The sequence below is a fragment of the Patella vulgata genome, chromosome 3, assembly GCF_932274485.2.
Source record: "Patella vulgata chromosome 3, xgPatVulg1.2, whole genome shotgun sequence".
Lineage (NCBI taxonomy): Eukaryota > Metazoa > Mollusca > Gastropoda > Patellidae > Patella > Patella vulgata.
Window position 1 is genome coordinate 11,251,657 of NC_065881.2, and position 11,042 is coordinate 11,262,698.

At 36.3% G+C, this 11,042-nt stretch overlaps 1 protein-coding gene across 1 annotated transcript; it reads left to right on the forward strand.

Moving 5' to 3' along the window:
* The first annotated feature begins 17 nt into the window (after positions 1–17).
* LOC126815340 (vacuolar protein sorting-associated protein 51 homolog) lies at positions 18–5,906 on the forward strand. Its single transcript, XM_056099988.1, has 8 exons — positions 18–124; positions 1,713–2,002; positions 2,786–2,941; positions 3,145–3,218; positions 3,587–3,719; positions 4,788–4,876; positions 5,446–5,566; positions 5,850–5,906. Exons 1-8 carry the CDS (start codon positions 106–108, stop codon positions 5,904–5,906), a joined length of 939 nt encoding a protein of 312 aa, XP_055955963.1. The 5' UTR covers positions 18–105.
* The last annotated feature ends 5,136 nt before the right edge of the window (positions 5,907–11,042 follow it).

The window sequence follows — 11,042 nt, forward strand, 5'->3', positions numbered from 1 at the left end:
ATTCTGGAATTACCTGTCTTACATTTTGTAGATTAGCGCATTTTTGATTCGATAAATCGTAAATTTTGTTGCAGTAATTGATATGAGCGACATACCAATTCCAATATGGCGTCAAATCCGACAGGTTGTTGAAACTTTTCACATAAAATCAATAATTTGATGATTTACGTGCCTCTTTCCCCTAAATATTCCTTAACTGGGTTGTAAAGAATGTGCCTTCATTTAGATATATGAATATGTTTTGCTTATTTGTTCCCAGCTCAGTAATTTCCAGCTAACAATTTTCAATGTTGACACTGACAGTTTTTTGCTCAACACCACACAACACCCCATTCTGTCATTCATCTGTTAGGCCTAGATAGCGGGTGGGTGGAGGAAATTCAATTGAGCCTTCCTATCATTTCATAAATAGACTTTTCGCAAGATCGTAAGTACGTCTTTATGAATATAAATAATTGCCCTACTTTGAGTTTGGTTTGTTGCAGTTTAATTTCTCACTGACATAATTTCAACTCTTACTTTAGGAATATATTATAATTATATTGTCTTTACACAAAATTCAAGAGTGCAAACTGAATAGCTGACGTAAGTTTTAAAAATATTTTTTGACTAAATGACATGCATAGCAGTCTTTGGAAAAAATATCCCTCAACAAACTAACCAATTGGGTAATAAGCTGATTTTTAGTTTAAATTAATGTTATGATTTTAAGTTAAAAGACAAAACTTAAGTAAAATAGACACTCAAAGGATTCTCCTGTCAGGAAACAAACCCAAGACCCCAGGCATGAAAAGATAAAACTTAAGTAAAATAGACAGGCATGGTGAGCCAAAGGGAATTATGGTACCCACGACTAAGTCATTATAGGAAGTATGTTTAGACTTTAGACCCCACAGGACAGAACAATTTATGCATCCCTAAAATACAAACAGTCACACAGCACACCACATATTTAAATGCCTACTATATTTGCATATCAAGTATTGCTGATGCTGTTAAGATTTATCCATAATTCTAAACCATAGGCTAATGAAGTTGATGAACATTAAAGATTATCACTCGGCAAACCTCATCAGATTCCAGTACTCTACATCTAGCCTCGGCTGTATGGCGAAGTACGCCATTGAAACTACTTTCAAGTTCCCGGATTACCAACAGCGTTGCCCTTGACTACGCCTTTGAAGAATGTTTTATCATACAAAGATTTCAAAGTCTGAAGTTCATTCGATTTTCTTTAGACAATGACAAGTTTGCACTGAAAATTCTACACACTCTTCGAACAACGCAATTGTGAGAACTTATTTCTAAAAGCGACAACCGGTACCGCATCACAATTGTTTAGGCATAGGTACATATCACTTACCGTCATACAGCTGAGGCTAGATGTATGGTACTGGAATCTGCCTAGGTTTGCCGAGTGTAAAGATTATTACACTACAACCTGGTTATCATGTATTTGTGCTGTTTTAGCAGGAGTTTCTGTATATAATGTTTATTCTCTAACATTGGGTTTCTACTGTTGAGTACTGTCTATCTAGATTAGATAACGAGTGTTAGGTTTACAACTGTTTACTTTTACTAGCAGTGTTGAGTAATTAACAGACTAATTACCCATAAGTTGTAGTGTTACTATTAATAGATTATTTTATTTGGGTACGGTAATATAAATTATTTCTCTCCATTTTATTTGACATTCCTGTCATTTTTTTCAGATGAAAATGATCTAGAAGGAAGACGGAAAAAACATGAAATTCTCAAAATGTATTATGGAGTGGAGGGTGATAAACCTGGAGCTTCGACTGTTGATCCGTGTGATATCAATGGAGCCCATTTTAAACCTGAAATATACCTGAGTAAACTCATACATGAGAAACCACTGACAGAATTAATGGATAAAGAAAATGATATGGTTCGTCAGATTAAAGCTCTCGATAGTGACATGCAGACATTGGTTTATGAGAATTATAACAAATTTATCAGTGCAACGGATACAATACGAAAGGTGAGTTGCGGTTCTCAGATAGGCCTAACACTTAATTAAAAATAAAAGCTTGGTTATATTATAAAGACTAAGAAGTAAAAATGTCCTGATTAATTACTGGAAATTCATAGTTGTTTTGGGGTAGTAAGTCCGGGGGTTGATCTCAGTGTTTATCAAGAAAATTCCCCAGGATTTTTCGATATGGTTTCCTCGTCAGTGGTGCAGGACATAGGTCAGGGGATGGACAGTTTCTAGTCTGTTGGATGATATTAAAAACTGAGATCCTGTCATTGGTGTGCATGTAAAAGAACTCTTGACAGTTGGAATTCGATATAAGAGTAGGCTGTAGTGCCTCTGTCCAGGCAAAATTTCCTCATAGCACACTGTATGGCGTATGCCTGTCTTCATTAGCCCAGTTTGGAGCAGAACATTAGAGCGTTATACCCCATTTCATTTCAAATACCTTGTCTGTGGTGCATGGCAAGGAGTAGGGTCGCCTGTCCAACCTTGTTGGTTTTCTCCAGGTCCTCCGGTTTCCTCCCACTGTTAAAGCCCCCTATGCGCAAGCGAATCATTGAAATAAAATTGAACTATGTGTTAGTCCAAAATGACCTAGTTTGTGTCGAGTGGACGTTAAACCCCATTTCTCTCTCAATATATAAGATCCTGTGTATAGTACTCATAAAAAAAGAATAGCCACTGTCAAGACACAATTCTATGCATATTGGCACAGACAAATAATATTTAAGACCAATTTAATTTGATTCATAGTGGGTTTCTTTTATATCTATTTTCTGTTATTAGATGAAGAATGATTTTAAGAAAATGGAAGATGAAATGGACCATTTAGCAACTAATATGGCTGCTATTACAGAATTTAGTGGTAATATTAGCAGTACTTTACAAGATAGAAGACAACAAATAACTAAATTAGCTGGTGTACATTCATTGTTAAAAAAGGTATAAAATATATTCCTTTTAATCTATCTACAAATATATACCCTGTTAACCTAATACCACTGACTAAATGAACATAGGAATGACATCATTAAAGAGATCATGATTCCGGTCAACTTGTCTCCGGACAATTCATCCCCGGACAGTTCATCCCTAGAAATATTTATCCTCTAAGCCTTATTTCTAATTCTGATGATGTTTTTCAGCTCCAATTTCTGTTTGAGTTACCATCGCGGTTAAAAAAATGTCTGGATATGAAAGCCTATAGCCAAGCTGTCAGGTATGATTTTATTAATCCTTTATTTAGTGCCGGTAAATATTGATTTTTTTACATTAAATTACTAAACAAGGAGTAGGGTCGCCTGTCCAGACTCGTGGGTTTTCTCCGGGTCCCCCGCTTTCCTCCCACTGCTAAAAACCCCTACATGTACATGCAAGCGAATTATTGAAATAAAAATAAACCATATGTTCTCTCTCTCTTTCTCTCTCTCTCTCTCTCACACACACATCTTTATGTATGTTTTTACTTTCAATCAATAGGCTCTCGTTTGGTAAAGTAGCTGAAACAATGAATAAACTAGCTAATATTAAACGCCTCTCCCCAGATCATCAAATTACATGTAGATATTTTCTTTTTGTGTATTTTAGATATTATACTAAAGCTAAGAGAGTTTTACATCAGTATCAACATATGCCGAGCTTTCAGGGTATAAATACAGATTGTAATATGATTATAGAACAACTTAGACAACAATTACGACAACAATTCAAAGACAAAGAGGTAACAAAAACATAGGATTATTTGGTAATCATAGCTGTAAATGTGTTCACAGATAAAAGACATTGAAGTACATGGCTAAGTTTGAAAGTGTTTGTTGTTCGATTAAATTTTAAATGATTGCGCACATTTTGTGCTTGAAAACGATAAAACACTGTGGTATATATAATAAACCAGAGATTGTATTCCATATAAGTTATCTTTGTGTTTTTATAACAATATTAAAGTTTGAATTCACTGGTAATTACAAATAAAACTGTATTCTTTGAATGGCATTTAGTAATTAGAACATAATCGAATAACACACCATTTATGGATAACAATTACTATGGTTTATTTCACTGCGACGTTTCAATGAGATTTCACAAGTGGTTATCAAGCAATTGTGTTATATGCTTGATAACGACTTGTGAAATCTTGTTGAAACGTCGCAGTGAAATAAACCATAGTAATTGTTATCCATAAATAGTGTGTTATTTGACAAATAAAACTTGCTAATCCTTCATCACAAATGAAACTGGATAATCCTTCATTACAAATTAAACCGGATAATCCGTCATTACAAATAAAACTGGATTATCCATCATTACAAAGGAAACTGGATAATCCTTCATCACAAATGAAACTGGATAATTGTTCATTACAAATGAAACTGGACAATCAGTCACTACAAATGAAACTGGATAATCATTCACTACGAATGAAACCGGATAATCTTTCATTACAAATGAAATTGGATAATCATTCATTACAAATGAAACTTGATAATCATCCATTACATGCTGAGATAAATGTAGTGCCTTGAAATGTGATGTTTACAAGAAGTCATTTCGACCAGTAATGATCTTTTGACAAAATAAAAACATAAAAATAGAAAGCTTTCGCATCAGATTTTTTCGGAAGGATTGTCCGAAAACCAGAATATCTTTTTTGTATGGCCTAACAAAATAAAAACACCAAAATAAAAACACCCCTCCCGCATCAGATTTTATTGATAGGATTATCTGACAAACTTATTGTTTTGATTTTTTGTGTGGCCTAACTTGTTTTTCTTTTTGTTTATATTTACAGTCTTCTCCTAAACAGTTAGCAGAATGTGTTGATTTGTTATTAGAGTTAAATGAACCACCAGAAACATTATGTGATGAATTTCTCTCCCAGTAAGTTCTTATTAACATTTTAATATCAAGCCAATCAAATTGTTCTGTTCATGCTTAAATATTGTCATGGAGTCAACTGGCGTGAAATGGATTCCCCGGTTGTACTTGACAAGGAGTAGGGTCTTCTTTCCAACCTTGTGGGTTTTCTCTGGTTTCCTCCCACTGCTTAAGTATTCACTTAAGATCATAAAGTCTGTCATTGAGTCTAGTCATTTGGATGGGAGGAAAAAACGAGATTCTGGCAGTTGGCATTCGATATAAGAGTAGGCCGTAGTGCCATTGTCCGAGAAAATTCCACTCATGGCACACTGTATGGCATAACAGAACAGTATTACGTTAAACCCCATTTCATTTTTGTCATTGAGTCAAGTGGCATTGTACGTGACAAAAAGTGGGATTATCTTGTGGGGTTTTTCACGGGTACTCTGGTTTCCTCCCACTGTTAAACCCCATCTCTTTCTCTCTGTATTTGAACCAAATGTTTATATATGCTAAGCTTTCTTTCTGTTTCTCCCTTTTCTTGTTAAGTATAATATTTTGTTAAGATTATTTCCATTATATAATTTCAGTGCAAGACAGAAGATAGATGAAGATCTAGATATACTGGATAGACAAATAAAATTACAAGCAGGGGAGATAACTACCACAGAATCTGATCGACCAGCTCAAGCCTATCTAAATACACCTATGGTTGGTTGTTATTATTACAGGAGGGGCGGGTGGTTGAGTAGTATAACGTGTACACTTTAGACCATAAGGTCTGTCATTGAGTCAAGTTGTGTGGTTTCGATTCCCATCTTGTAGATGGCAAGGAGTAGGATCGATCGCCTGACCAACCTCGTGGATTTTCCCCAGGTCCTCTGGTTTCCTCAAACCGCTGAAGACCCTTCAGCTCAAGCGAATTATTGAAATAAAATTGAACCTTATGTTAATCCCGAAATGACATAGTTTGTTTGTAAATTTATTATTATAGGATATATTAGAGTTTGTTATAAAACTTGTTATTTTAGGATATATTAGAATTTGTTGATAATGGTTGTAATGGTTACCTTAGTAACATGTGTTTAGTTATAGCATCGTATAAAGATATGTTTCTACACAGACATCAGGAAGAGTAAGTATAATTCAATTCTTTACACAGAGAACTACGCCATTATAGGTTCCCTATCTACCCAACCACAGAGAACTAGGGTCATCGTACTAACGGCATCATAGGCCCCCAGGCAATGCAGTGCACTGAAGCCTCTATCTACAGAACTACTCACAAGAATGCCAATGTCCACTTGTAAAACAATTATGCATATTTATAGTTAAGCATTTATTGACAGATGTTCACAACATACATAGATTAGCATAAGGGCCCTATGCTTGACCTCCTCCAATCCAAATGACTATATATTGTCCCTTGTCAGGCCCTCCGTCCTACACCACTGACAACGGGGAACCATGTTGAAAATTCCCAAGGGACAGCGTATACACATCAGTTATGTTTCACTGCAAGTCACATGTCTGGCCTCATTAGCTCATTCGATTCCCTGGTTGTACGTGACAAGGAGTTGGGTCGCCTGTCCAACCTCGTGGGTTTTCTCCTGGTCCTGCCGTTTCCTCCCACTGCTAAAGACCCTACGTTCAAGCAAATTATTGAAATAAAATTAAACCATGTGTTAGTTTTGAAATGACCTAGTTTGTGTGGATTGGACATTAAACCCACTCTCTCTCTCTCTCTCACTCTCATTAGCTCAGTGCAGAAAAGGAAGACATTTTGTTTTACTGAGTGAATGTTTTATTTTGCAGTGAGAATCTAGATACAATAGCTTTAAGAAAGCTCTTCATATTTGTAAATGACCTAATGGAACAATACTTTAACTTTGTTCAGAGAAGAGTTCAGCTTGAGGTAAGTTCCTTCCATTCAATACAGTAGTATTTACAGAATTTTAGATTTTCTATAGATGTTGATTGGTGATGGTGTTGGCGGTTAGTTTTGTCATGAGCAGCGTTTTATGACATTATAGCTTTAAAAGTATCGCTTGAAAATAAGTTCAATATATATTAAACCCCAAAATAGAACATAATTATTCAGATTTATACTTTATAACATTCCTTCACTATATTTTATGATTAAATAATCTTGTTTTTAAGGAATTACAGAGGTTTGGGTGGCCGAATGGTTAATGCGTGCGCATTGGATCTGAAGGTCTGTCATTGAGTCAAGTAGCGTGGTATCGATTCCCCGCTTGTAAGTGACATGGAGTAGGGTGGCCAGTCCAATCTCATGGGTTTTCTCTGGGTCCTCTGGTTTCCTCCCACTGCTAAAGATTGAACCATATGTTAGTCCAGAAATAACCTAGTTTGTGTGTGTGTGTGTGTATTTTTCTAATCGTATTTTCTCTCTCTCTTTAATCCATTACAACGAGTAATATATCAAATATATGATTGTTGTCAATATGGCTAAAGTTTAAAATTAGTGTTAAATATATCCTGTAATTGTAAATTCATTTTTTATAATCGTATTTTCTATATTGTATTTAATTTTAGAAAGAGACTGGTGATAATGCCATCTTAGTTCGAGCTTTAGATCGATTTCATCGTAGATTACAAGCTATGAATAAATTACTACCTGACACAGATTTCTCTGCGTAAGTTTTACATTGACAATACATATATGTTCAGTTGGGGGAGGGAAATAGTACAGCAAGCTAGATCTGTATCTAAGGCAGGGAAATAGAACAATGGGAGTGAAACAGCACAGCAAGCTAGATTTGTAACTAAGGGAAATCAATGGCTCAGCAATTAGCAAGCCAGATAGAAGCATCACAAAATATATTAATATTACAACAAAATCTATCTGCCCTTTTATTATTAGATGAACTTAATTGGACAGGACTTTTTATAACTGGGCACCTGTCCATCATATTTAGGTTTTAGCATGTTACTGTATGTTATTAATTTTTTTGTATTTGTAGAGCTGGTTTAGAGATTGTATCAAAGGCTGCTAAAGATAGGGTAGCACATTATCTTCAAGCTCTTAAACAACATTTCACAGGTAGGTAAAACGTGATGGAACAAATTATCTCCCCTTTGATCAACTATGGAATACATTTTAGACAAATTTAGTTAATCATCATTCTTCAGGAAAGTAGTCATAAGGCATAAAATATTGATAGGTGCCTAAGAGTATTGGCATAATCATAAAGAGGTTTCTAATTTAGATATGCAATTTTTTTCTTTCTAATGTGGATCATTAAGGTCTTTTGAAATTTCAAAGATTATGAATAAACATGATGTTCTCATAGACAGCAGAATTATTACTTACTCTAGCTGACCTAGCATACCTTCTCCCTGTATCAAAAAGGGGGTTTTGGTGGTCATGTTGTCTTAACCTTATCATTTTAGATCATAAGATCTGTCATTGAGTCAAATGGCATGGTTTCAATCAAGGGCTTGTACATGACAATGAGTAGGGTCCCCTGCCCAACCTCGTGGGTTTTCTCTGTGTGTTCCAGTTTTCTCCCATTGCTAAAGACCCCTAGGCGCGTATGTGAATTACTGAAGTAAAATTGTACTGTATGTTAGTCCCGAAATTACCTAGTTAATATAAAGTGGACTTTAAACAAATTAACCTTTCTCACTATCTGTTTCAATAGGACTGAAATATTGTGGTGACGCGATGTTAATTCTCTCTCTCTCTGTCATTTAGTCAAATGGCTTGGTTTCGATTCCCTAGTTGTATGTGACAAGGAGTAGGGTCGCCTGTCCAACCTCGAGGGTTTTCTCCGGGTCCTCCAGTTTCCTCCCATTGCTTAAGACCCCTATGTGCAAGCAAATTATTGAAATGAAATTGAACCATATGTCAGTCCCGAAATGACCAAGTTTGTGTCGAATGGACGTTAAACCCCCTCTCTCTCTCTCTCTCTCTCTCTCTCTCTCTCTGTATCAATAGGACTGAAGTATTGTGGTGACATGATATTAAACACTATTCTATTTGATTGCAGATTGTATGACTGATATACGTCAGAAATTAGCAGCACCACGTCCAGCTGGTAAACATGATGGTAGTGCTAATTTGTTTCAACTACTGGGTAATATGCAATCTTCTGTCATGGAGCAGATCAAATCAGTTTTAAATAATCTCCAGGTTCGTTCTATTTCTGGTATTATATTATTGATATGGATGTAAATGTTTTTTTCGGACAGTTAGAATCTATACTTACGATTAAGGCCCTTTGGACATTCGTAATCTATGTGTACGATTAGGGCCCTTTGGACAGTCAGAATCTATGTGTATGATTTAAGCCCTTTGGATACTCAAAATCTATGTGTACGATTAAGGCCCTTTGGACAGTCATAATCTATGTGTTCGATTGAGGCCCTTTTGACAGTCAGAATCTATATGTATAATTTAGGCCCTTTAGAAAGTCGGAATCTATGTGTATGATTTAGGCCCTTTGTGTCATCAACATCACATTATGTCTTTTTTTTGGAGTTTTACATTCAATTTATCTGATATGAAAGTAAATATTTCTTTCAGATTTTCCATAAACTTTTTCAACGTTCTGTTTTCGTTTCGATTTTTACAACAAGGAACAGCGTTGAGTTTGAATAAAAAAAAAACAGAGGTCCTGTGTACTCATCAGCCGAGCACGTTAAAGAACCCTTGACAGTTGCTATCCGGGAAAAATTGCTCTTATAGCGAACTCCATGGTGTGTGCCCGTCTCTATTAGCCCAGGGGAAGTCGGATGGCCGAATAGTTAGCTTTGCATCATAAGGTTTGTTATTGAGTCAACTGGCGTGGTTTTGATTCCCCGCTTGTATGTGACAAGGAGTAGAGTCCCCTGTCCAACCTCGTGGGTTTTCTCCAGTTCCCTCCCACTGCTAAAGACCCCTACGCGCAAGAAAATTATTTAGATAAAATTGAACCATATGTTAGTCCCAAAAATGACCTAGTTTGTGTCGAGTGGACGTTAAACTGCATTTCTCTTTATCTGTCTCATGAGCCCAGTCGGTGCAGAAAATTATAACATTAAACCACTTTTCATTTCATTTTGTATGATTGTTATTTTTTACTTGTTTATTTTTCAGGCATTTACAGCATCGGATATTACATTTGCTATGAAGCCGTATTTCCGTGGAGCTTTCTGTACACAAGATGTCAGAGAGGGATTAATAGTAGCATTTATAAAACATATCTGTACTACTTGTAATGTTAGTTATTATTATTACTTTACCTAAGGGTACATAGGGGGGGTGGGTGGCCGAATGGTTAACGCATGCGCATGGAATCATAAGGTCTGTCATTGACAAGGACTAGGGTCGCATATGGGTTTTCTCCCGGTCCTCCGGTTTTCCTCCCACTGCTAAAGACCCTTACGCGGCAAGCGAATTATTGCTGCAATCTTACTAGACAAATGCTAGATTCCCTGATTGCCACAGGACAAAAGTGTCACTAACTGGCAGCATGTCTGCTCAAATGACCTAAAGAGCTAGTGATATTGAGAACATTGAGAGACTTAAACATACTAGGGGGGTGGAATTTGGCCGAATGGTTAGCACATGCACACTGTATCATAGGGTCTGTCATTGAGACAACTGGCGGGATTTTGATTCCCCAGTTGTACTTGATAAGGAGTAGGGTCGCCTGTCCAACCTTGTGGGTTTTCTCCGGGTCCTCTGAATTCCTCCCACTACTAAAGACCCCCTACGCACAAGCGAATTATTGAAATAAAATTGGTTGAACCTAGTTTATGTCGAGTGGACGTTAAACCCCATTTCTCTCTCTCTCTCTCTCTCCAATTACTATTTAAAAATCTTGATCATAATGCATCTTTAATCTTTATAATATTATTGATGTTTTACAGGAGTTTTGTGAATTTGTTGGTGATAAAGGATCTATACCCCCCTCGTTATTGTTGATATTAGCTCGTTATTGTTCAGATTTAGAAACAGCTACAATATCGTATTTGGTATGTAAATGATTAATGCTAGTTCTACCATAAAATCAAGTGGGATTTAAAGGGGAGGTGGAATGGTCTAAGGCACGTGCTTTAGATCATAAAAGTCTGTCACTTGTCCAACCTCATTGGTTTTTCTAAGGGTCCTCTAGTTTCCTCCCACCGCTAAAGACCCCTAGTACTGTAATTCTCTTCCACCTTTACCAGTTCATGGTGG